Source organism: Thermoascus crustaceus (genome assembly GCF_041956765.1).
Source record: "Thermoascus crustaceus strain CBS 181.67 unplaced genomic scaffold VTN00scaffold_2, whole genome shotgun sequence".
Classification (NCBI taxonomy): Eukaryota; Fungi; Ascomycota; class Eurotiomycetes; order Eurotiales; family Thermoascaceae; genus Thermoascus; species Thermoascus crustaceus.
This window is the reverse complement of record NW_027192528.1, coordinates 4,613,658-4,637,419: the sequence shown is the minus strand read 5'-3', so window position 1 is coordinate 4,637,419 and position 23,762 is coordinate 4,613,658. Positions and strand designations below refer to the sequence as shown.

The 23,762-nt window shown below is 51.7% G+C and overlaps 9 protein-coding genes across 9 annotated transcripts; 4 read left to right on the top strand and 5 right to left on the bottom strand.

Annotated features, from left to right (window-relative positions):
- Window positions 1-54: 54 nt before the first annotated feature.
- VTN00DRAFT_5149 (uncharacterized protein) lies at window positions 55-2,105 on the top strand (the record flags this gene model as incomplete). Its single annotated transcript, XM_069431650.1, has 5 exons — window positions 55-117; window positions 179-286; window positions 351-682; window positions 737-1,665; window positions 1,726-2,105. 5 exons carry the CDS (start codon window positions 55-57, stop codon window positions 2,103-2,105), a joined length of 1,812 nt encoding a protein of 603 aa, XP_069290664.1.
- Window positions 2,106-2,920: 815 nt separating this feature from the next.
- VTN00DRAFT_5148 (uncharacterized protein) lies at window positions 2,921-4,313 on the top strand (the record flags this gene model as incomplete). The annotated part of the gene is made up of 2 exons (XM_069431649.1): window positions 2,921-3,932; window positions 3,997-4,313. The coding sequence occupies 2 exons, from the start codon at window positions 2,921-2,923 to the stop codon at window positions 4,311-4,313; spliced, it is 1,329 nt and encodes a 442-aa protein (XP_069290663.1).
- A 920-nt stretch (window positions 4,314-5,233) lies between these two features.
- On the bottom strand, window positions 5,234-7,728 carry VTN00DRAFT_5147 (uncharacterized protein; the record flags this gene model as incomplete). Its single annotated transcript, XM_069431648.1, has 6 exons — window positions 5,234-7,205; window positions 7,262-7,296; window positions 7,364-7,429; window positions 7,486-7,543; window positions 7,608-7,639; window positions 7,708-7,728. The coding sequence occupies 6 exons, from the start codon at window positions 7,726-7,728 to the stop codon at window positions 5,234-5,236; spliced, it is 2,184 nt and encodes a 727-aa protein (XP_069290662.1).
- A 514-nt stretch (window positions 7,729-8,242) lies between these two features.
- Window positions 8,243-10,539, top strand: VTN00DRAFT_5146 (uncharacterized protein; the record flags this gene model as incomplete). Its single annotated transcript, XM_069431647.1, has 2 exons — window positions 8,243-10,390; window positions 10,453-10,539. 2 exons carry the CDS (start codon window positions 8,243-8,245, stop codon window positions 10,537-10,539), a joined length of 2,235 nt encoding a protein of 744 aa, XP_069290661.1.
- Window positions 10,540-10,953: 414 nt separating this feature from the next.
- Window positions 10,954-11,559, bottom strand: VTN00DRAFT_5145 (uncharacterized protein; the record flags this gene model as incomplete). The annotated part of the gene is made up of 1 exon (XM_069431646.1): window positions 10,954-11,559. The coding sequence occupies one exon, from the start codon at window positions 11,557-11,559 to the stop codon at window positions 10,954-10,956; it is 606 nt and encodes a 201-aa protein (XP_069290660.1).
- Window positions 11,560-14,753: 3,194 nt separating this feature from the next.
- Window positions 14,754-16,219, bottom strand: VTN00DRAFT_5144 (uncharacterized protein; the record flags this gene model as incomplete). The annotated part of the gene is made up of 2 exons (XM_069431645.1): window positions 14,754-16,051; window positions 16,099-16,219. 2 exons carry the CDS (start codon window positions 16,217-16,219, stop codon window positions 14,754-14,756), a joined length of 1,419 nt encoding a protein of 472 aa, XP_069290659.1.
- Window positions 16,220-18,622: 2,403 nt separating this feature from the next.
- Window positions 18,623-19,843, bottom strand: VTN00DRAFT_5143 (uncharacterized protein; the record flags this gene model as incomplete). Its single annotated transcript, XM_069431644.1, has 2 exons — window positions 18,623-18,780; window positions 18,859-19,843. The coding sequence occupies 2 exons, from the start codon at window positions 19,841-19,843 to the stop codon at window positions 18,623-18,625; spliced, it is 1,143 nt and encodes a 380-aa protein (XP_069290658.1).
- Window positions 19,844-20,677: 834 nt separating this feature from the next.
- VTN00DRAFT_5142 (uncharacterized protein) lies at window positions 20,678-22,011 on the top strand (the record flags this gene model as incomplete). The annotated part of the gene is made up of 2 exons (XM_069431643.1): window positions 20,678-20,690; window positions 20,756-22,011. 2 exons carry the CDS (start codon window positions 20,678-20,680, stop codon window positions 22,009-22,011), a joined length of 1,269 nt encoding a protein of 422 aa, XP_069290657.1.
- Window positions 22,012-22,409: 398 nt separating this feature from the next.
- VTN00DRAFT_5141 (uncharacterized protein) lies at window positions 22,410-23,483 on the bottom strand (the record flags this gene model as incomplete). The annotated part of the gene is made up of 1 exon (XM_069431642.1): window positions 22,410-23,483. The coding sequence occupies one exon, from the start codon at window positions 23,481-23,483 to the stop codon at window positions 22,410-22,412; it is 1,074 nt and encodes a 357-aa protein (XP_069290656.1).
- Window positions 23,484-23,762: the final 279 nt, after the last annotated feature.

Genomic DNA, 23,762 nt, shown 5'->3' with positions numbered 1-23,762 from the left:
CGTTCCGTTGATACCCACATCTTCCAGAAGAGCAGTACGACCTCCCGTTGCACCATGGGGAAGATCCGCAGTCGGTTGTACAAGACCGACCGTGCTCGGGACTTCGACCACGAGCAGGTGCGTCTACCGATATATATATATACAGTATACCACAAGCTGATGCGTCCCTCGGGAGTAGGATCGCTATGTGCGCATGCGCCAGATCTACGAGACCATCGATCGACAACCCTACCAATGGATCGTGGTCTTGGTGGCCGGGGTCGGCTTCTTCCTCGATGGCTACACGGTGAGCCCTATCGATCTATCTACCATCATGAGAGCACGCACAGAGACTGATTCCCCGTCACCAGCTGTTCGCGAGCAACATCGCCCTCCCGATGATCGCCTATGTCTACTGGAGAGATGAGGCGACCTCCAAGACCCTCTCCTTAATCAACATCGCAACGTTGACCGGCACGTTTTTCGGCCAGGTACTATTCGGTTTTCTGGCGGACAAGAACGGACGCAAACGCATGTATGGAATCGAGCTCACGCTCCTGATCATGTCAACGTTGGGCGTCGTGATGGCGTCGACCGGAGTGCACAACAGTATGAGCATCTTCGCCTGGTTGATCTGGTGGCGGATCATGGTCGGAATTGGCGTTGGTGCCGATTATCCTCTCAGCGCGGTCATCACTTCTGAGTATGCGATCCCGGTTTTCACTACTCGGCGTGCGATGGCTAATGAAACACCCAGATTCGCTCCCACGAAGCACAGGGCTCGAATGATGGCCACGGTCTTCTTCATGCAACCACTCGGGCAAATCGCAGGCAACATCGTCTCACTGGTCACCGTCGCCGCCAGCAGACAGGAAACAGACACAGATCCCACCCGCGCAGTCGACATCATGTGGAGATGGGTCATTGGCATCGGTGTGGTTCCTGGTGTCGTCGCGCTGCTGTTCCGCGTCGCCATCCCCGAGACGCCCCGCTTCCTCCTCGAGATCGAAGATGACCCCGTCAAAGCGGAGTTCGACGCAACCACCCTGTTCGGTGAAGAGACGGTGACACAGACCCCGAGCCCGGAACTGGAGCAAGGCAGCAGTTGGAGCGGCCATTTCCAATTACAGTCCGCGTCTCAGGGTAGCCGTTCGGTCTTTGACGACCCGCCAATGTCACCGGGGCGAACCGAATTCTCCGGCACCCATCCGGCAACGCTCAACTCGGACTGGCACCTGGCCACGGCGGACATCATCCAGTACTTCTGGACCGAGGGAAACTGGCGCACGCTGGCCGGCACATCCCTCGCCTGGCTTCTCCTCGACTTCGGCTTCTACGGCATCGGACTGTCGAGTCCGCAGTTCCTCGCCAAAACCTGGGGAACATTGAATATCCAGGGGCAGGCGCCGCCATGGCAAACCGACATCAGCCCCGACGCCAGCGTCTACCGGATGTTTATGGACACGTCGATCCACGCGATGGTGATCCTCAACGCGGGTAGCTGCTTGGGCGGTCTCCTGTTGATCGCGTTCGCGAACAAGCTGAACCGGGTCGACCTGCAGAAGTACGGGTTCCTGGCCCTCGCGGCCCTCTTCATCAGCCTCGGGACCATGTTCGTCACCGTGCACAAGGAGGGTCCGGTCGCCGTGGTGCTGTACATCATCGGCCAGACGCTGTTCAACTTTGGTATGTCTCCGCCTTGTATATCTTTTTTTTTTATCATTGTACATATACTGACCGCTGCAGGCCCCAACGGAACCACCTACATCATCCCCGCCGAGGTCTTCCCCACCCGCTACCGCGGCACCTGCCACGGCATCAGCGCCGGTGCGGGCAAGATCGGGTCGATCCTGGTGCAGGTCTTCTCGGCGTACTACAAGTTCGCGGTGCTGCCGGGCGACGTGCAGACGGCGCGGCACGGCTGGGTGCTGATCGTCTTCAGCGGGTGCATGATCCTGGGGGCGGTGGTGACGCACTTCTGGATCCCATCTGTCCAGCGTGCGGAGAGCGGCAAGAGCAAGTTCTGGGGCGGCAAGACGCAGACGCTGGAGACGCTGGCGCTGGGGAGGATGGGGGTGAGGAGTCGATATGCGGTGCGGACGCGGTCGTTTTTGGGGTTGGTTTAGCTAATACTTCTAAGTACCCCTATGGCTGGCGGGCTGCCTGGCGTGGCTTTTTGCGAGCAATGTCGATTTACATACATAGCAAGTAATCTTTGCCTTTTAGTTATATACCCTAGCTAGTTTTGGATTCAGGAATAATGAGACGGTCTTTACGATAACCAGTATACAGTACGGTGGTGGTGGTGTAAACAGAGCAGGTCGCTGAAGCAACCTGATGCAGTTTTGTCTGCTTGCACATGTACCCACTGCAGCATATCACCCCCGCTTCGAAGTGGAAATTGGTCCACACAGTGCCATATTTGAATAGTTCCAAAACCCCACAGTAGACCAAGAGTACATGATTGAGACGTAAGCAAAGTATTGTGTGTATTTAGATTACTGTGAAAATGAAGAAACCTTTTGTTGATGAAAGAGAGAATGAATACGACTTAAGTACTTACCTATTCACCAGAATATATTATTTATTGTCTCTGCAGATGCGTTATTTGACTGAAACAAAAAAAAAGGGATTATAGACATTGTAAAAGATTTTCAGATAAAGAGCCAGAGAACAGATACACATTCGAGGAATTGGGGCTTGAAAAAAAGTACCCAGCAACAAGACAAGCAGAACACACATGATCAGGGGCATCAGTCCGGAAACGTCTCCGCGTCGTCGGCGGGGCGCTTGGGCCGCCGTACTTGCACCTCCGAACTGCGACAAGCTCCCTTGATCGCTTATCCTTATTATTACTCCTCCTGCGTCCGGGCATCTAGGCAACGGAACCTGGATTACAGGGCCTGGGGCAGCAGCGTCAGAAGAAAAAAAAGACGAAACGATGGAATTCGCCTACGATCACATCCAGGAGGAGATCCTCCCCTCGAGCGACACTAACAACTCCAACAACAAGAACGGGGATAACACCTCCGGAGACTCTTCGAACAGCGACAGCAACAACCAACGCCCCAACCTCGACCTCAACGCCGAATTCCAGGAGACCTTCCGCGCCTTCTCCGCCAGCCCGTGGGGCGCGCGGCTCGGTGGGCTCTGGGACAATGTGCGCAAGCAGGGGGAGAGTTACTATGCCGGGGCGAGGCAGGAGTATGTCGCGGCCAGCGAGGAGGCCGCCAAGGGATTCTCGGATCTGAGGGATAGTATTGTGGGACATACGAGGGGGCTGTCGCTGGGGACGGTGTTGAGTGGTGGATCAGGGAATAAGGATAAAGCTAAGGATGGTGGTGAGAAGGAGAAAGAGAAGGATGATGCGCCTGCGACGCCTACGTCGTCCAAGACGGCAGGACCAGGTGCTGAAGGGAAGCAGGATGGCGAGGACGGCGAGGGCTTCATTTCTCGCTTTAGAGCAGAGGCCGCCAGACGACTCAAGGACATCGAGAGGGCAGAGGATGCGGCCGACGAGGCCCTCCTCCGGTTCGGGACCAACATCCGCAACTTCCTCCGCGACGCGGTCAGCATCGTCGCCCCGGATGAAAACGACTCGTCCTCGAAGAAGGACGGATCAGGCAACGTCCTCTTCGAGAGCAAAGATTCCGAGGGCAAGCGCGTCATCCACGCCACGCGCTTCGAGGCCCAGCTGCACGCCATCCACTCCAACCTGGACAGCTTCAGCAGGGACCCCGACAGCGAGGAGTGGCCCAACTTCAAGAAGGACTTCAACGTCGAGAAGAAGACCTTCGGCATCTCCACCGATCTGGAGATGTATCCGGAGTTGAGACGCGCCATGGAGAAGCTGGTCCCCGAGAAGGTCGAGTACAAGGATTTTTGGGCGCGGTATTACTTTTTGAGGCTGGTTATTGAGACGGAGGAGAAGAAGAGGAGGGAGTTGTTGAAGGGTATTCCCCGATCTCCTAACTTTATGTACTTTTTATTTCCTGACGCTGACGTGTTTCGCAACAGGAGCCTCCAACCCCACCGAAGAGGAAGAAGTCGCCTGGGACGAGGACTCCGACTCGGAATCCGACTCCCCCTCCACGCCCCAGGTCAAGTCCCGCAAGGAGAACAACCCCTCCTCCTCCTCCACCCTCCAGGCGAAGGACAGCAACAACACCCTCAAACCCGGCGAGCCCCGCCGCTCCAACGACCAGCAGTCCCAGCCGGACAGCGAGTCGAGCTACGACCTCGTCAGCGGTGCGACGAGCCGGGCGCTCGGCAGCCCGAAGGAGAAGAGCCCGCCGAATACGAAGGCGGATGATAGTGATGAGGATTGGGAGTAGACCCGTCTTACCTTCTTCAGATTGGCGGGGGGTTCTATCTAGATCGTTAGCTCGGAGCTGTGTTTGCATTGCGTTTCATTTTTCTTGCTGCTCCTACTTTCGAGGTGACAGCTATCTAGTCTAGTCTGTTCAACAGCAGGGGTTCGGGAGTCATGGCCGGTCTTGTTTTATTTTATATCTTGGCGTTGCGTTCTCTTAAGGGACTTTTTCACTTTACTTTACTTTACCTGTCGACTGGGCTGGTGCCTTAGTTGCTAGTGCACATTTGTTTTTTCTGATTGTTTGATTTATTCATCTATTCCAATTCTGTACAGCTGTCTGTCAGTCTGTCAGTTAAACTATGTTAGTTCCTGGCTTTTTCCTTTTTCTTGAAGCTAAGCTAAGCCGCATAATATGATCAGTCAGACCAGATCGTTGATCACCAGAGCTGAGTTGAGATGAGATACTCGGAGTAGAGGAATCTCATTTGTAGGTAATTTTAATTCTTCCAGCAGTATATAATAGTAAGTACGCGTAGAAATTCTCGGTACATAGGTATATACTGTACATATATATATATATATATATCACAGCCCCATCTCACCTCACCTGTCCGGGTGGCTTGTGGCTTGAAATCAAAGATCAAAGGTTAGAAATCTAAATCACAGACTAAAATAAAGAGTAAAGGTCCTATGTATGTATGTACTGTACATGTATGCGTTATGTATGTATGTTCATCTCACTGACTGACCACGCACGGAGTGAGGTGTGCATGCACATCTACAGCACGGCACGGCACGGGGGAGAGAAAGAAGGGCATTCATTTGTCAAACGTAGATCTCATACAACGTAGGTAGAGTACATAGGAAGTAAAATTCGTAAACCACGATCTATCTATCCAGACAGACGAACAATCATAACATTCATCGATTCTATTCTATTTATTCCGCTCTCGACGTGCCTGTATCAGAGCCGTGACCTCGAGCCTTCGACCTCGTTCCCGCTGATACCGGACTCGTTCCTATCCCTTCGTCTCTCTCTGTATCAGTATCCGTCCCCGTTTCCGCTGCTTTGACGGGCCGTCTGGAGAGTGGAGAGCCTCTCTGAACTCGATCTCTGTCGTCGGTGTATGGCGATCCTGGAGCCCCCCTCAGCGAGGAGGTCGGTGGTGGTGGCGCTGGTGCACGTCTCCCCGGATGCCGGCCGGGAACGGGTGGAAATGACCGGATATGATCGGGCGTGGCCTCCCGCGAGCGGATCTGGAATGCCCGCTGCTGTTGTTGATGCCTATCGCTGGGTGACATCGGGTAATAATATTCGTCGCTGTCGTGGGGGTAGCTGGATGGCGTGCCGACACCACCACCATACTGGTAGTCTTCGCCCCGCCGCTTAAGTGGACTCTCGTCGTACGGATCCCAGCCGACTTTGCGTCTCGCTTCTGCGCGGACGCGCTGGCGGTGCTGCTCGTCGCCGCCCGCGCCGGTGGTTGATGATTCTTCGAGGAAGAAGTTCAGCAGCTCGTCGGTGATGGAGAGGTGGGATTGTTGCTGGAATTGCTGGAGGGAGGTGAGGCGGAGTAAGGTTTCGAGGAGGGAGAGGGAGGTGCGGATGTTGTTGAAGAGGGGGTTGGAGACGGTTGAGGTTGTTGTTGCTGTGACATGTTGAGAAGCAGATGGAGGGACGGAGATTTCGTGCTGTCGCCGAGGTGAGCCGTCGTTGATGTTTAGCTTTGATATCAGCTCCGGGTCGACGGAGCTCGAGCGTGACGATCTCCTACGTGGGGGAGTCGCTGACTGTTCTGTTTCTAACTCGGAGTCAGAATCCTCGTTTTCGTCGTTGTATACTTCGAATGCGATCCATTCGGGATCCAGGCCTGGTGGTAGTCGCCAGTGCTCCGGGACCTCGTTTTCATCTGCGGATGGAAAGCTGTGGGTGTGTGAAGGATCAATCGATCCGTTGAGCTGCGCATCGAGTTGTGCTTGTATCTCATCCTTTTCAGGGTCTTCTGCAGCTTCGCCTTCTTCTCCAGCTTCCTCACGATCGATATAGTCATAGTCACTTCCATCATGTTCCAGCATTCGCCGCGGAGGGATGGCATTGATGTCTCGTTTGAGAAGCAGTACTGGACTGTTCGTTTCGCCCTCTGTGCTGATGTTCAGGATCTTCCCCGTATCAGCATAGAAGATCTTCGATATCTGATGGATGGGAAGAATCTCCCGCATTCCGGCCATGTCGACACCCTCGTAGGGTTCTGGTTTAGGATCGTTCTCATCGAAGTCATGGACACGATCGTCGTCCAAATCCTCGATGATCAAGATCTGATAGGCAAACTCGTCTGCTCTCGCTTGGGCTCGGACATGGGACGGGCGTGTCGCGCGCTCTGCTGGGCCAAACGCAAGCTCCATAGGGACTCGTCGTAGTTTTACCCGTGCCTTGTGCATGACTTCTTTCCATGTTGTTTCTCGGATGCCTTCCTCATCCTGGGGACGAATGTGGCCCGCGAAGAGCATGTACATCGTCAAGGTAAATGTGGGTCCAACCTGCACTGCTTGAGAAGGGGACATGGAATACTGCGTGTCACCCGCCGTAAGAAACGTGCTAGCTTGAAGCAAGCGAGAAGGAGACACTGTGGACGGTAGATTGGTGGATAGACTGGCTCCTGAGGTCGTGATCGCTAGGTTCATAAGTGGAACTGCGTCTTCGATTCGATCTAGGAGTCTCTTGATGTCTTGGATGATGAGTTTGACCTCTGCGTCGTTCTGAGCCCGAGATTTCGAGGAGAGCCCGCCTTTACGGAACAGTTCCTCTGACGCGGCAGCTTTGGCCAGGCGCTGGCCAAGAGCTTGGATATCCCATCTTAGGGATTTTGTGAGTGTTACGGCAGATTCTAATGAAGTGTTTCCTCGAGCAGCTCTGGTCTATGTTAGAATGAATCCTGTCGTCTCCATACAGTGGTAAAGAGGACTGACATCAACTCGATCATATCAATCGCGGGTGATATAACCTAAATACTCCGGTTAGAGCGGGCCCAAACAACGTCGCCCGTCTGCATACTGCATGATGAAACTAACCCGAATTTTGCTTTGAAGCCGCTGCTGCAGCGCGAATAGCTCCTCGCGCTCTGCGCCGCTGACATTCTACGCCATGAGTTAGATTTCAATACGTCTGAACGTGCGGGGTAAGAAGTCTCTACCTTGAGCAACCGGGATGACTGGCGGATGGCATAGCTAGCTGTGATGGCAATCCCAGAGCTTCATAGCAGTCAGCCTGGATACGCATCCTTGATAAAAATAGAAAAGAGAGCCATTGTCGCACCGAATGGCATAGTTCATTGCCTGCTGGGTAAGCTGCGGGTGATGGTTAATGTACAGACCGTTCTCGAGCAAGATCAACATGCAAGAAAGAGGATACTTACTCTCGTGAGAAAGACCTCCATTTTCACAACAGCTACACCTGACAGCTTCGAGTGCTGTGGTGCAGAGGTACTTCAGAGGGCAGTCAAAGTGACAACCGAATTATTTACTCTGTCGGGCACGCTACCCCTGATTCTGTGGTGGGTTAGTCAGTGGCTTATCGATAACGGGCCACCCGCCATGGCCTGGGCACGTGCATGGCGATCACAAACACAGCGTGCAGATCGAAGCTCCTCCCGAGAACGGACACAGGACGAAGCTGGAGGAGTGGTGGTGAAGAGCAGACATGATGATATGATATGGATATTCGACCGGCGGCGTGCCGCCACGCCGCCTGGAGACAGACGCCATAGGCGCGGCAGGCGCCCCGCGGCGGCAACAGACAGTGCTTAGTCATCACCTTAGTGCGTCTCCGTGCAAAATCATGCTGCGAGCCCCTCTTCATCCAACCTCGATCTCTCCAACAACCGGCATCCCTCCGCTCATTGTATCTGCTCTTCGTGGTTGCCTGCCTGTTCGTTCTGCAGCCTGCTCACGATGGCGGACCGCACCCCGGATTCCTGGGAGGATGAGCTCTCCAAGCAGACCGAAAATGTCAACTTGAACAACAACGCACAACCCCAGAGGCAGTCCGGTTTCCGCCCCGGGGCGGCCACGTTCCAACCTGGCGCCGCTGCCTTCGTCCCGGGACAGCCTTACCAGCCCTATGGAGGCTTTCCTCAGTATGGTCAGTACGGACAGCAGGCCTACGGTGGTTATCCTGCCTACGACCAGCAGGCCTACGCCCAATATGGAGCGTACGCTCAGCAACCCGGGGGCTACAACCAGATGTACAATGCCCAGTATGGCTCCTACAACCAGAACGTGGGATACCAGCAGCAGCAGCAACAGCAGCAGCCTCGACAGGCTGCTCCTGCCCCGGAGCAACAGCCAAAGGCTCAGGCAGCTCAGCAGGCGCCGGCTGCTTCGAAGCCTGCTCCTAAAGCCAACGCTCAACCGAAGGCCAAGGTGCTCTCGATCGGTGGTGAAGGCGCATCCACCTCCGCCAACGCCCCCAAGACCAAGGTCCTGTCGATCGGTACTCCCACTCCCGCCCCTGCCCCTGCCCCTGCCCCCGCCTCTGAGACGGTCTCAAAGGGAGACACCAAGGGGGCTGCTGCAGCCGAAGCCGGTGCCAAGGTGACCGCAGCGAAGGCTGTTGAGAAGACGGAGAAGAAGGCAGAGCAAAAGGCCGGTGCCAGTGGCAAGACGTCCCCAGCTCCATCTTCGGGCAGATCCAGCCCCGGCCGGTCCAGCCCTTCTCGCGCTGAGCGGGCCGAGGCTGCCAGGGTTGCTCGGGATGCGGATGCCGTCGCCAAGGAGCAGCAGGCCGATGTCGACGAAGCCACTCTGAAGGAAATCTACGGTGAGAAGAGAGAGCATATTAACCTCGTGTTTATCGGACACGTCGATGCCGGAAAGTCGACACTGGGTGGATCTATCTTATACGTCACTGGCATGGTTGATGAGCGGACGCTGGAGAAATACAAGAGGGATGCAAAGGAGGCGGGCCGTGAAACCTGGTACCTGTCTTGGGCCCTTGACCTGACCAACGAGGAGCGTGCCAAGGGCAAGACTGTGGAAGTCGGACGTGGGTTCTTCAAGCTCACTACTCAGACCCCTGATGGCCCTGTCGAGCGACACTTCACGATCCTGGACGCTCCAGGCCACAAGTCATTCGTGCCAAACATGATCGGTGGTGCTTCCCAGGCCGATGTGGGTGTCTTGGTCATCTCCGCACGTAAGGGCGAGTACGAAACCGGATTCGAGAAAGGTGGCCAGACTCGCGAGCACGCACTGCTGGCAAGAAACACTGGTGTCAAGAAGCTGGTTGTTGTGGTTAACAAGATGGACGACCCGACCGTGGAGTGGAGCAAGGCTCGATACGATGAGTGCACAACCAAGGTCGCCAAGTTCCTCGAAGCCCTGGGATACAAGAAGGACGACCTCCTCTTCATGCCCATCTCTGCCCAGAGGACGATGGGTATCAAGGACCGGGTACCGAAGGAACTCGCTCCCTGGTATAACGGGCCATCGCTGCTGGAGTACCTCGGTGAGATGAAGATGCCGGAGCGAAAGATCAACGCGCCGTTTATGATGCCAGTTACTGCCAAGTACCGTGACATGGGTACTATGGTCGAGGGACGCGTGGAGTCCGGTGTCATCAAGAAGAATGGCAACTACCTGCTGATGCCCAACCGGCAGGAGGTTTCTGTTGCTGCGCTCTACGGTGAAACGGAAGATGAGATCCAGACCGCCACCTGCGGTGACCAGGTCCGTGTGCGTCTACGCGGTGCTGAGGAAGAAGATATCCTCCCTGGATTTGTCCTCTGCTCTCCTAGGCGTCCCGTCAACTGCGTCTCGGCTTTCGAGGCCAAGATCAGGATCTTGGAACTCAAGAGCATCCTTTCGGCGGGTTTCAACTGCGTGCTCCACGTGCACTCTGCCATCGAAGAAGTTACCTTTGCCGCCCTGCTGCACAAGCTTGAGCCCGGTACCGGCCGGAAGAGCAAGCGTCCGCCAGCGTTCGCCAGCAAGGGGCAGACCATCATTGCTCGCCTGGAGGTCACCGGTGCTGCCGGAGCCGTTTGTGTGGAGCGATTCGAAGACTACAACCAGCTTGGACGCTTCACGCTGCGTGATCAGGTAAGAATGATCCCATGTCATTTATAGGTGTTCGAACATTGACGCTGACTCAACTATAACAGGGACAAACAATTGCTATTGGTATGATCACCAAGCTCATCACCGAGCCTACCGAATCCGCGGCTACCGCTACTGCCCCGGCCTCGTAAAGGAGAAAAACGGTATGACGTAGATGGAATGACGCATGTACCTACATCCGCATGAGTTCAGACGGTGAATTCTTATTTTTGCGGGTCAGAGAAGTTTACGACCATGAAGGCATTCTGGTCTGAGCAGGGTATTCGGCGGTGATATCCACATCTTGCTATTTCGAATGATCATGATGATTTGTCTTTTCTTGATAGATTCCTTAGCAGTCCTTTTTTACCCCGGAAACAAAAGGTTGTTGTTTAAACATAATGAAAATGACACGTGCACGGTTGATGTAGCCTGCTCACAATCCAAGTAATCATGAATTACTAAACGCCTTTATTGGGTGACCGGCCCGAATCCCATGATATATGCACAGATGACCACAAATAAAACAAAAAACGAGAATACTCGCGACGAGGCTATTCAACCTTTCACCTCCTCTTCTTCCCGACGACCTTGGTAAATCCCTCCTCGTCCACCTCCGGCTCCACCTTCTCCCTAGGAGGGCGCACCAAAGCCGGCGCCTCATCCATATCCACGTCCATCCCATCCTCATCGTCATCATCCTCATCCTCATCGTCATCCGTCTCCTGATCCTCATCCTGCGCCTCCACCCTCCGGAACATACTCGCCGCATTGGCCCCCTTCTTCTCCATTCTCTCCTTCCACGCCTCCCACATGGCCTGAATCTCGCCGTACTCGCCCCGCCCAACCTGCGCCCTCATATCCATGATCTGTGCCGCCACCATTCCGGCACTCCCGTCGTCGACCACAACGTCGAACTCGTCGTTCATCACCTGGATCAGCACGTCCTCGAGGTCCTCGGCGTCCGTCTCGGGCCGGTCCTGGAGCAGGTCGGAGATGGCGCCGCAGAACCAGTCGCGCTTGTCGGAGGATGTGGGACCTCCCCAGGAGGATTGGACTGCGAGGGTGAGGGCGGGCCAGTTGTGCAGGGCTAGGGAGATGCCGAGGTCGAGCTTGGATTGTTGTTCTTGGGTTTGGGCGACGGTCGTGGAGGGGGTGGTTGGTTCTGCCATCTTTCTTTCTTGTATGGTATGATAAACTCGTGTCCTCGTTCTTTGTACAGAGGTATGTAGGTTAGGTAGGTGGTTTGCGCGACTTGAGGAAGAAAAAAGGTCCGGCCCCGCGCGTGTTTTTAGAGGGGTGTATTCGCGTTTGCCGTTCGAGTGCGACAGTCAAGGAATGAAAATAATAAAGGAAGTAAAGAGCGAGTTGTAGTAGAGCGTCTTCTCGACTTATTTGTGGTTCACGGAGAAGGGAGCGCTCTGCGGGGTTGTCCTGGACGGTGGGTTGAGGTTTCTGGAGAAACTTTCAAAAAGTTTTGGAGCTATCTACGGCGAGTATGGTACGCTATGACATGACGGCCCTGTCGAGCGTAGAGGCACAAGATACAATCCTTCTAATTAAAAGTATTAAAATACCACTCGCAAATACATTATCTGTTAATTCTGCAGGTCAATTAATCCAAGACGACTATTTACATCTGATGTTTCCCTCGTCTACCGATACACATAAATCCCGCCGATAATGATGCGGCGCGATAAGGGCTTTTTGATCTCTGGGTTTTCTGCCATCGACGCTTCACCGCCTTCAGGCGACAGTCACGTGAAAGGGTCCCAGCGACATGAGCACGGACCACCATACTGGTCCCTGCTAGTTTAACCACTGCCACTCTATTTCTACCTCTCCATACTGTTCTTTGTTGGAAAATTGACACTGTTAGGGGGTTTTCACACTTCTGCAGTATTAAGGATAATTGATCCGATCAAATGAGACTGAGCCTTGGACAGTGTGCGCGCAAATGTGCCTTCAGGACTCGACACTCCACCAAGTTAAGTACCTGCTCACCTTTTGAGAGAAATCCTCTTTTTACTGAATAATATGAGTTTCTTCTTTGTTGAGATTGTTGCTGAAATTTGAGTTGCTCACAAGGACATGTCCTGATTGATCGACATACATAGGTGATATAACTACCTGACAAGAGGATGACTTCACAGCTGTATCGGTATCCAAATCTCGGTGTTTAATGATCCGATACTGCTATACAGCTTGAGTAGAGGTATCTAATACTCGCAATAATAGATCTTTTAGATGACGTGTAAGATCTTCGTCATGGTCTTATCTCGAACCATTTTGTGGGGGTATGGTTACCCACTGTATTAGGCAGGCATCCCCTGTACTACGTTTCACACGTATTTCCAAAACAGGAAAACTTAGCGTCTTTGAACAACTGTCATATTCGATGTGTCGATATGCCTGTCTGGGTATATCCATCAAAGGAAACAATGCACAGGAGGCTTAGCAAGTTGCTTGCTTGCCGTCCCTGCATAAGCGAGGTTGTCCCAGAGTTGAAGTTACTTTGTCCTCATTCAAGCTTCAAAGGAGAAGAGTCGTGCATCTTTATCGCCACCGCCATGGAGACGGGAACAGTGCCACAAAACTTTATACTGAGTACAGTACATACGCCAAACTTTCCTTATCTATTCTTGTTTCATCGCTTACGTGGAATTATCTTCGATGCCTACCTAGGTTGGGTATGTACCGGGGTACCTTGGTCTCGATCTTTAAGTACGTAGATAGATCACATTTAAAGAAAATGAAGAGACGATTGTAAACTTAGACAGGATTTCCTCTTTGTTGATTCAATGGAAAGACTAGTCCGTTTTTCTTTTTCTTTTTGTTTTCTCTTCAGTAGAAGAAGAAGAGCTAGCTGAAACAGAGCTGCGCTGCTGAATACATTCTCTCAAGCGGAAGTACTGACCCCTTCTCCCCTTCCTGAACAAATGGACTAGACAGGTTCGAAAAGTGACAAATAGAACCTCGCAATTAATTCTCCGATAAAATGATCCATCCAAACAGTCCCTCGGTTGACGATACTCCGATGGCGCTTTGTTTCTCGCCCAGCCCTCCCTTCCCTTCCCTCCTTTGAAGTTCTTCTTTATTCTTCCCTCCTTATGCTCTCATGAATGAATGGATCGTATTCACCCTAGTTTCAATTAGTACCCACATTCCTACATTGAAACAACGTGCGTAAATAATTCGAGAATTGATCTCGCAGGTGATGTGATCACTTACTGCACACGGAAGTCCTTCCGTCGCAAGTGGAGCACGGGGGACTGCAGTCACGGTTCTCCAGGCAGAGCTGGCCGCAGGCCACGAACCTCTCCTCCATCATCGCGAGAGGGTTTGGATGCAGCTGTGGAATAGCGGAAGCCGTCGCGACGGCGAGAACGAAGGGCAATGAGAGAAGGCTGAAGAGCTTCATGTTTGTTTTTCTTTTTGTTTGTTAGAGAAGGAGATAGATAGATAGAGGGGGAGTGTCTTCTTCCAGAGGAATGATCATGAAGATAGATCTCAACGCTCCTGCTGCGGCTATCCGAAGATAGTAGATAGAATGGGATGACAGGATTTGAATCTGGGCGGGTGCTATTTGCATGGCGATTCTGGGGTATATATATATATCTCTGTCTTTCCAAGAGAGAGGCATTTAATTGTCTGACCACCTTTGACATGATTATCCTGGGCTATGTTACGCAGAAACCTTAACGTCGAGTAAGCAACGCGGACGAATTGTCAATCGAAAAGGTCGTCAATAGGAAGAGTTAACGTTGATTGTGACACCGTAAGTGAATGATTCCTTGAGTTGACAAATAAGGTAATTGTAGGGTGGGTTGGTAGTCGACACGTCTTTTCTTGGAGAAACATCGTTGAGGCTTTGAAAGAAACCCGACACATTTAGGACGCCATGTCTCTCCATAGTCAAAGAAAGTCAAAGATAATATTCCGGGTTTGTTTCTCGATGGATTAATGTACTTCCAAGAACTCCGACCTCGTATGTAGCTTCTAGGATGTACCCATTCGACCGGTCAAAAGAGAAAGAAGAAACCGTTCCACATCTTGGCGTGGGTTCACCCTACCTGTGTCTTTGGGTGGCCTGATCAATGCCCATGTGCCGTATACGTCTTCTGTACTACCGCCATTAGACTAAACACAGCCTTCTTCTGTCCACTGGAGATCCTGCGTTACCCAAGCCGCGAGGTGAACAATATTGGCACGTTCTCTCAACGTAACTACGATTACTGGGCTTCTGCAAAGCAGCTTCTCCTCCCAGAGCTCAAATTAACATATAGTCTACAATAATCAAGTTTTCCGGATATTTGACACATGAAAAAAAAATATGTACATATATATCCTGCCTAATATAGATTCCTCACCGCACATGTAACCCCAGTCGCTCATTGCTAGGCAATAAGTCTCCTATAGATTCTCCTCTCATTCCACGCCACCACACAGTCTGCAGATACATTTCACCCTCAGTACCTCCTACCAATATCCACCACTTTCTCAGAAACCACGGCTGCGCCTCCCAGCTCCGGAAATCCCACGGCGCACCTGTTACCCCAGCCGCGTTCGATCCATTCTGATCCGGAGTCCAGCAGATCAGCCCATTGTTGAGAAGGTCCTGGACGAGCTCTCGCTCGTCGATCATTGAAGGATTAGTACAGATGAGATTGATTGCCCGCTCGCGAAATACAGGGAAAGGTAGAGTGTCTAGGTATGCGTTGTGGTGATTGAGGAGCTGCGCAACTCCAGGTCGCAAGTCCGGTTTCGTGTCCGCAAAATCTTGCTTGCACATTTCCTCTGCCGTCTGTTGATCCAGCATTGGCCGATAAAACAGAGACTTCATTGCGGCCTCTGGTGTGCCATTATTGAGGGAAAAGCCTAAAAGCGTATCCGACTTGTCTCTTTTAGAGTCGAGAATAGAGGAAGGGATACCCAGCATTGCAGCATTAGCTGTGCAAGCTGCGCGAAGAGGCAGGGAAACGAATTGCATCTTCATTCTTCCTGTCCTGGGATTATAGTTCCCAATCTCTTCGCACCCACTATCCGGTATCCGAGTTGGAGTCTGATTAAATAGATACACGATGTTGACGGGGCTCCGCGTGGGACTGGTATCACTCGGGGTCAGGACTGTATTTGGGACTTTATTCGGAGATGCCCCTGCGGACAGAGATCTCAATCCGGCTCTGAGTATATCCTCGATGGTGAGCCGTTTCCTGACGATGTCGTTGAGGACCTGGCCATCTATCTGGTCATCATTCTGCAGGAGCAGATGCGCGATAGAATCCACGGGGAATGTGCTTTTCCCTTCCAGTTTGACGATGTCATGCCAGGGCGTCAGGCCGGATCGCTCGGGCTGATGTATACTTTGGAAGGATACTGGTATGATAGACTGGTCTTGTTGTGCAGATAGTGGAAGCTCTTCAGACATGAAGGAGTGGTATAATTCGTCCGGCGAGTAGTTCGGTGTCTGGTATATGGTGTCTGTGGGAAACTGGCAGGCATCGAGGCTTTCATCGCGCTGGACATATGAGGCGGATGCAGGACTTAGCGCTGTCTCCGCGTTATATGGTGGCAAAATGCTGCTGAAAGGCGTCGAAATGGCAAAGTTGGATTGCGTGCTTCTCAATTGCTTCAGAAGTTGCTTTTGCTTCTTGGTTTTCTCCCCTGGTATGTGGTGAGATTCTGCCCTTGGTTTCGTTGAAGTGACTTACTGAAGGTTTTCTGGGCTTGTCTATTCTGCAGACGCCTCTTCTCAGTGATTGGTTTTGGCCGTGGCTTTCTGTTTTCATCTGTCTCTTGTGGAATTTGGATTCTATCGTCGGTGGTGTTCATTTCGAAGCAAGATGCTTATCAAGTGCCGTTGTTGACCGAGAACGGCTTTTTTCCACGTTCCAACTGGACAGTAAGCACATATCTCATTTTCTCTTTCAGCAAGTATATTTCGCAGCCCTATGGGGAAGCCGTCTAATCGTCTGGGTCGCCTATGTGAACTCCATACATCCATGGAGCTGAGAAACAGCTTTTGCACACGTCACATGTGGTAAGCTCGCGAGTCTTTGATCGCCGGTGCCACAGGTGACATTTGCCATGGACTTTATTTACCATCGCGCTTTGTATCTTTGCAACTCCGTCGTCCCCGAGCGGCGCGGAAATGGCTAATTTCTTTGTCTTGCGGCCTCGTGGCCCACATTGAAATCGCACAATGCAGCCTCCGGTGACGTCGGCCATTAACAAAGAAATATGGCAGCTGTCAGACTACAGAATGAAAGAAAAAAGACCCGATAGGTTAAGCGAGGTACCCCGACTCGGAAGCAAAAAGCTCATATCACATTCTGAAGAAGAGTCATCCTTGCCTTGCGGTGCAGACTATAAGTACTACTCATGCCTAGGGAAACTTTTGTCAAGGGAAACATTACTTCCGAGTATTATTCACTACCTGAAGTATTTTATTCCCTTTGATTCAAATTCGTGAATAGTTTTATTTGCGTATCATTTCCCCAATTGAGAAAAGTTTACTCGCGGTGTCTGAGGCGCTGCTCTTCGTTCTTGACAAAGGTCCCACTCTATCTTCCCATTCTCTGACCTTTGGTTGAAAGCTGCGCTTTACGCTTCGCCTCCTCAGAAACGATATACTGTCGATGTTAAGTTCTGTCCTCCTGGACTGTGCAGTTCATGATAGACCTATTCTCTCCAGCACTTCTATACCACCAGAATCGCACCACATCGGTGATACAGTCATGCCACTCATTTTGTCAGAAAAAGAATACCAAAATTAACATTCCTGACAGCATCAATTTTTCGAAGGAGAACCGGGCAATCCATTGGCGTTCTGAGCTTAACGTCAAAGAGAAGGATCAACCATCCCCAGCCGTCCCTTGGAGAAATTATCCGTACGATAATCGCATTCAGGTACCATACTATGGTACCATGCAGTACCGATAGTCGCACTGTACCTGACATTTGATTTGGGGCCTATGCAGCAGCAGCTGACCATTCCGTCTGATTCGATAGTTCCACAAACATCTGCACATGATGGCCTGTATCACTTGCAATTAGCCTATGATAAACTCTCGGAATTGCCGGGCTGACGACTAAGTATTGATATTACATAATACTTACTATGTTTCAGGCAGCTTGTCGTGCTTCCTGTGGCTTCTTTTGGGAACATTCTCGATCGACTGGAGGCTGATATGTTCGTACTGTGCGGGGGATCGTGTCACTTCCCGTTTTTGTAGTTGACAAAATACATAATCCCAGCCATAATAGTACTGTATGCAGGATGCTAAATCACTTCAGCAAAGCCATTATACGTACGCGTATCCCCCTTTCCGCAGCCAAGATCCCAGTTTCACGAGGGAGACGTTGAGTCGAGACCACCATTCTGAAGGATGGGTCTACTTTTCCGCAGCTACCCGTCCTATCTTTTCACCGGTAGAAGATTGCATAATTGGGATCGACAAAATATATTTCTGCAGGAATCCGAGCATACCAACTATTCAGATTAAATAAAAAGTAAACATATCAATCTCCGGAGAGATGCGGAGTCTAGCGGCCCGGTTTGCAATGCAGATCTGGCTAGTGCAGTTCAAGGATTATAGGGTGGAGATATACAGCATATGCAGGACATTTCCTCAGGTTTGATAATTGTATGATCCATATTGTGCTCTTGTTGATAAGTATATCCCGAGTTTCCTTGAATTTAGGTACTGTACCTGGTTAAAGCAACAGCCCTGCTTAGGAGTTATCATCTATATTCATCCATTCTATCTATATCTCTGCTAAGCCCAACTTCTGTACAATATCTACAGCCTAGTGGCTAGCTATGTAGTTGTGGGCGAAGATTCAAAGCCCATGATATTGTTTCTGTCTCCTGAAGCGTCGCCGCTTCCAAATTAGCATTGATGTCCAAGCTCATATAGAGCTCACAAGCAAGTGAGAGGACGATATCTTTTGTGGTAAAGTCAGATTTTATATCTCAAAAATAGGAATGAATAAATATTTTGGTATGTAACTGGTATAAAAGCTAAATTTTAAAAGCTCTGTTTATAAATGCCATAACGCTGGATGGCAGGGTTACTGCGCTCATCACTGCTATATACAGTAGACAACGATATCTTTCGGCACCCTCTGCCCTGCCACCTACTGTCTTGGCAGATTGCTATTCTATAACCATATCATGACTTTGAAGCTACTGGAGGGTACCTGGGCACTATGATAGGTCACAGGCCCTAGTTATCAACCAGATGCATGTGTTCCCCTTCTTTCGGAGGCCAGATTGGAATTCAAAGAAGGATCACGTGCTGACCGCCATGCGTGGACCTCCTGCCGATCATCCAAGAATACTTTGGAGGTCATTTCCATCAAAGTCTTCACATCGTGCCCGATTTCTTGTACTAGAGAAGTCCGTTAGTCAAACGAAAGCGTCCAAACAGTCTGGAGGCATGTATCTACAAAGAACAGATAACACTTACTTCTTGCCATTCTGGGTTCCTTAGCAATTGCATCGATCGGAAGATGAAAGAAGAGCTGTCTTGCATAGGCTGCTGCAACTGCCGCGGCGTATCCTTGCCATTGATTGTTCTTGTGTGAATCTGAATAATCTGAAATGCCACGAATAACCAAGCACGGAGTGTCATCCAGGACGCCTGCAGCTTCCATTTCGAAGCACAATATGTCGAACTGGGCAGCCAGTTTATCACGCAGCATTCCGTCCTTGATTACCATCTCTCCCGAGGCAATATTCCCACGATGAATGACTATCTCCTCGTCGTAATCGTCTTCATAGCCATTATCATCACGGTGCAATAGCATTTCTGGATCACACCCGCACTCAGTGCATTGAGACTCAGGGTTCCGATGCGGGTACGAAGCCTTATATAAACGATCTTGTTCACGGCCGGGGAAGCGATATTTGCGAAACACACGGCTTGAAGTGTTGATTCGCTTCAGGTTTTCTTTGAGCGGATCTTTCATGGAAAGAACACGCCGGATCGCGAGCTCCTGTGCAACATTGAGAAGGAGTTTCGGAGGAGGTGCCAGGGAACCAGTCCGTCGGAAGGTGCCAGCCATGGCTTTGCCGCGGTCATACTGCACAACGCCCGAATGTTCTCCCGCCGGCTTACTGACCACGAGGTCCCCGAGTCTGATATATCCGTTGTCGGTCTTGGTTGGCACGCCGCCTCCAATGCCGACCAACAGTACGAATCGGAGGCTCGTGAAGGTGTTTCTCATTTGCGTAGCAGCTGTAGCTGCGGAATTGTTTCCGGCCCCGGGAAGACAGGCGATAACAATGTTGTGGCCGTGGATGCTACCCAAGGTATAGACATTATGGTCATGCGGGGGCTGTGGCAGACGCTGATGCTCCTCGTCTAACATGACCACTGCGGGCAAGTATTCCACTTCCAGCGGACATATCCAACCGACCGTGTAGTCTTCGTGACACAGCTTTTTCGACATAGCTCAATATCCAAAACGCGTCTGGTGCGAGCAAAGTTAATAGAGATTAGCCCTTCTTCTGCAGGTTTCGAGATGGTGGACCTAAGTATAGCGGGGTTTTCAGGCACTGCCTAGTATTTAGTTCGTCTCAGTCTCGCTAGCTTATGAGTTCCAGCTAGAGCCTATTCTCCACCCCTAGGTCCTGCATCTTCAGTCCTAATTAGGAAACAGATTCGTCTGAGCCGTAGTCTATGCATTCCAGATCACACGCTACTCTGTCATATCTTTCGTCACCCCCTCCCTGCCACATAGCGGCTTGGCAGGTTGCTATTTTATACCCATGTGATCTTGAAGCTATTGGAGGGTACCCAGACACCATAATAGGTCACAAATCCTAGGAAAAGCCAGCCCAGATTGCAATATAGCAAAAGCGGCAAGCTAGGTGGCTTGGACAGGGGGTGGGTGCCGAAAGATATTATTCGGTAGTGTAGACTGTCAATTGAGTTATCGAGACCTAAGAGCCAGGGCTCTCTGGCTCTTGCTGCTGCCACAGATGGTATATCTAAAAGCTAAGTAAACAAGATCAATCATGTCTATATGACTTGAGATATGATGCTTATGATCCGACAAGCTCAAAGCGGGGCGATATACCACCTTCCCGTTCGGGAATCATAAATGGCGGAGAAGGTTCGGCATCGTCGTACAGTAGCCGAGACACAACATATGGGCTTGCCTATCTGACCTCATGTCACGAACGGGGTTCACTTTATATTCTCTGAACCTCTGTGTCACCCAGGTTCATAGGTTCTTCTCTCAGATAAATTGAGTCCAGTTTGGATATCACACGTGCAAACAATGCGCCTAAGACGTACGTCAGCTTCACTCTGATCGATCTTAGTATATTAGGGATTCATATATTTAAAGTCAATATAGACCCCATGGATACCAGCCTCAGCGCCATCGTCGAGAAGTACCGGCCGGACTTGCAGCCTTTTGAGACGGTATACCGCCGCCTGCACTCCTCACCAGAACTCTCCGGCCAGGAAGAGCAGACGGCCGCTACGGCCGCGTCGCACCTGGAGAGCTTGGGCTTCGAAGTCCACACATGCATCGGCGGGCACGGCGTCGCAGGTGTTCTCAAAAATGGCGCCGGCCCGACGGTTCTCCTCCGAGCGGATATGGACGCCCTTCCAGTCCTGGAGAAAACAGGCCTTCCGTATGCCAGTACCAAGCGCATGCCGGACTGGGATGGCGTCGAGAAGCCCGTCATGCATGCCTGCGGCCATGATGTCCATGTTACCTGTATGATGGCCGTTGCGACGCTATTGTCTGCAGCGAAGGCGCACTGGCGCGGGATGGTGATCTGTCTGTTTCAACCATCGGAGGAGCATCTGAATGGAGCGCAGGCGATGGTTGATGGCGGGCTGTATGATAAGGTGCCCAAGCCGGACGTCGTGCTCGCGCAGCATGTTATGCGTCTCAAGGCTGGCACTGTCACCATCCGGCCAGGTCCAGTCTTGACTGCCAGCGATTCATTTGCGGTGCGTATCTTTGGACGAGGAGGACACGGGTCCGCACCGCATGCCTGTATTGATCCCATAGTCATCGGATGCTCCGTCGTATCGCGCCTGCAGACCGTCGTTAGCAGGGAAGTTCCCCCGGGAGAACTGGCCGTCGTCACCTGTGGGAGCATCCACGCTGGAGATGCAGAGAATGTTATCCCGGATTATCTTGATCTCAAGCTCAACGTGCGGACTTACAACCCTGACGTCCGGAAGCAGGTACTGGCCTCGATAGAAAGGATCATTGAAGCGGAGTGCAGGGCCTCTGGTGCTGTCGAGAAACCGGATATCAAGCATACATTTTCATCGCCGTCGACGATAAACGACGAGACGACAGTAAGCATGCTGAAGAACACCTTTGTCTCATATTTCCAGGACAATATGGCGGAGAAAGGCCTCGATACCGCCAGCGAAGATTTCTCCATCCTGGCAACGGCCGTCGGGGCGCCATACGTGATGTGGTTTTTCGGTGGTGTGGACGCGCAGACGTGGGAGAATGCGAAGGCGGAGGGCAAGATCGAGGAGCTCCCCAGCAATCATTCACCTTTCTTCGCGCCGGTGATCGAGCCGACGCTACGGACGGGCGTTGATGCGATGGCTCTGGGTGCGTTGACCTTTCTGACCTGAACGGTTGCCTAGAAGGTGTCTCAACTGTAGCAGCGCGCTGAAGCAGATGAAGTGACTGCAAACTCTTATAAACTTACCATTTATATACAAAAAGGTGTCATCTATATGTATGTGCCAAAATGAGCAGATAGATACATATAAATTGCCATCAAGGAAAGGAGGTACTCTTGAAGACTGCCGTTCATTTCAGAAACTGTAATCTACAATGATCGAATATCAGTTTCTGCAACCACATCAGGGGGAAATCGATCAAAATTAGCAATTATTCACAGATGATCCCAAAAAATAATCCAAACATATACAGGAAAATGAGGCGTTGATCGCAAAACTGAACTAGGAAAAAAATAGTGGAGAAAGAGCGGCTGCGCCATCTTTCACGACATACAGATATCAGCCCATCATGGATTCTCTGCCACATACACCACGATCTTCCCCCTAGCTCTTCCACTCTTGAGCTTCTCAAGCGCCTTCACGGCATCTTCAAACTCATAGGTGCTGTCAATCACAGCCTTCACCTTCCCTTCCCTCATCCACTCCCCGATCCGGACCAAATCACCCTTATTATTGTTCAAAATCATGATATCAAGCTGTCTCCTCCCCCCACCCACGAATCTCGGTCTCAACAACCGATCCGCAAAGACCAACGGACTCGACGAGCCAACCTGCACAAACTTCCTCCCGGGAAGCAAGAAGTGATGACACTCCCTATACAGCTCGGGAGGTGAACCGACATTATCCACCACAACGCTAAATACCTGCCCTTTCTCCTTGAGCGTCTGGACGAGATCGACAGCGGTGTAGTCGATGACTTCGTCCGCGCCTAGGTCCTTACAGAGCTGCACGTTCCGTGACGAACAGGACACTGTGACGTGACAACCCAGCACGTTTTTGGCGATCTGGATCCCGAAGGTTCCAACACCGCCAGAGCCGCCATTGATGAAGACCCGGTCTCCGAATCCGGGAGTGACATATGTCGCGATGGATTGATACGCCGTCTGGCCCGCGACGCCGATCGTAGCCGCTTCGTTCGTGTCCAGGTTTCGCAGTCCTCCTGAGGACGAGGAAGATGGCAGCAAAACAGTATTCTCAACAGAACTAACAACATACTCCGCCAGCGCGCCAAACTGCGACGGGATCGCAAGACACCCATACACGAGCTGACCGGGTTGGAACTCCGCCTCCGCGCTCCCGGGCCCCGTAGCAACAACGCGACCACAGAAATCGAGACCGGGCGAAGCGGGCCTGGTGATGATGAGTCTGGAGAGGAGTCCGTGGCCCGCCTCGGGGACCTTGTAGTCGGCCGGGTTGAGGGAGGTCGCGATCACCCGGATGAGGAGCTGGTCTCTGCGGAGGGTGGTTCCGGGTGTCCGCGCGCAGGAGGAGAGGTGGAGGTTGTTCTCGATTCCTCCGGTCGTGCGGGTGTAGAGCCAGGCTTTCATTTTGGAGGGGAGGTCGGGGACGGGTTCGGACATGGAGTGAGATACCTGATATATGGGCGTCGATTTAGCTGATCGGGTGTTCAGATATTTCTGTCTATGTATGTACAGTGCGTATAACCCGATATTAATATGACGTCCAATGGCTTTGTTGGTTACTAGTTAGTTCTCTGGAGATCTGTGCATGGGTTTATAGTCCATATATTAGACGAGATGCTACTACATCATCCTGAGTTGTTGTAGCCGGCGATCATGTGTTTGGGAGTGGCAAAGCCTCACATCTCGACCATGTCCACGCATCGATGGCGTTACCCC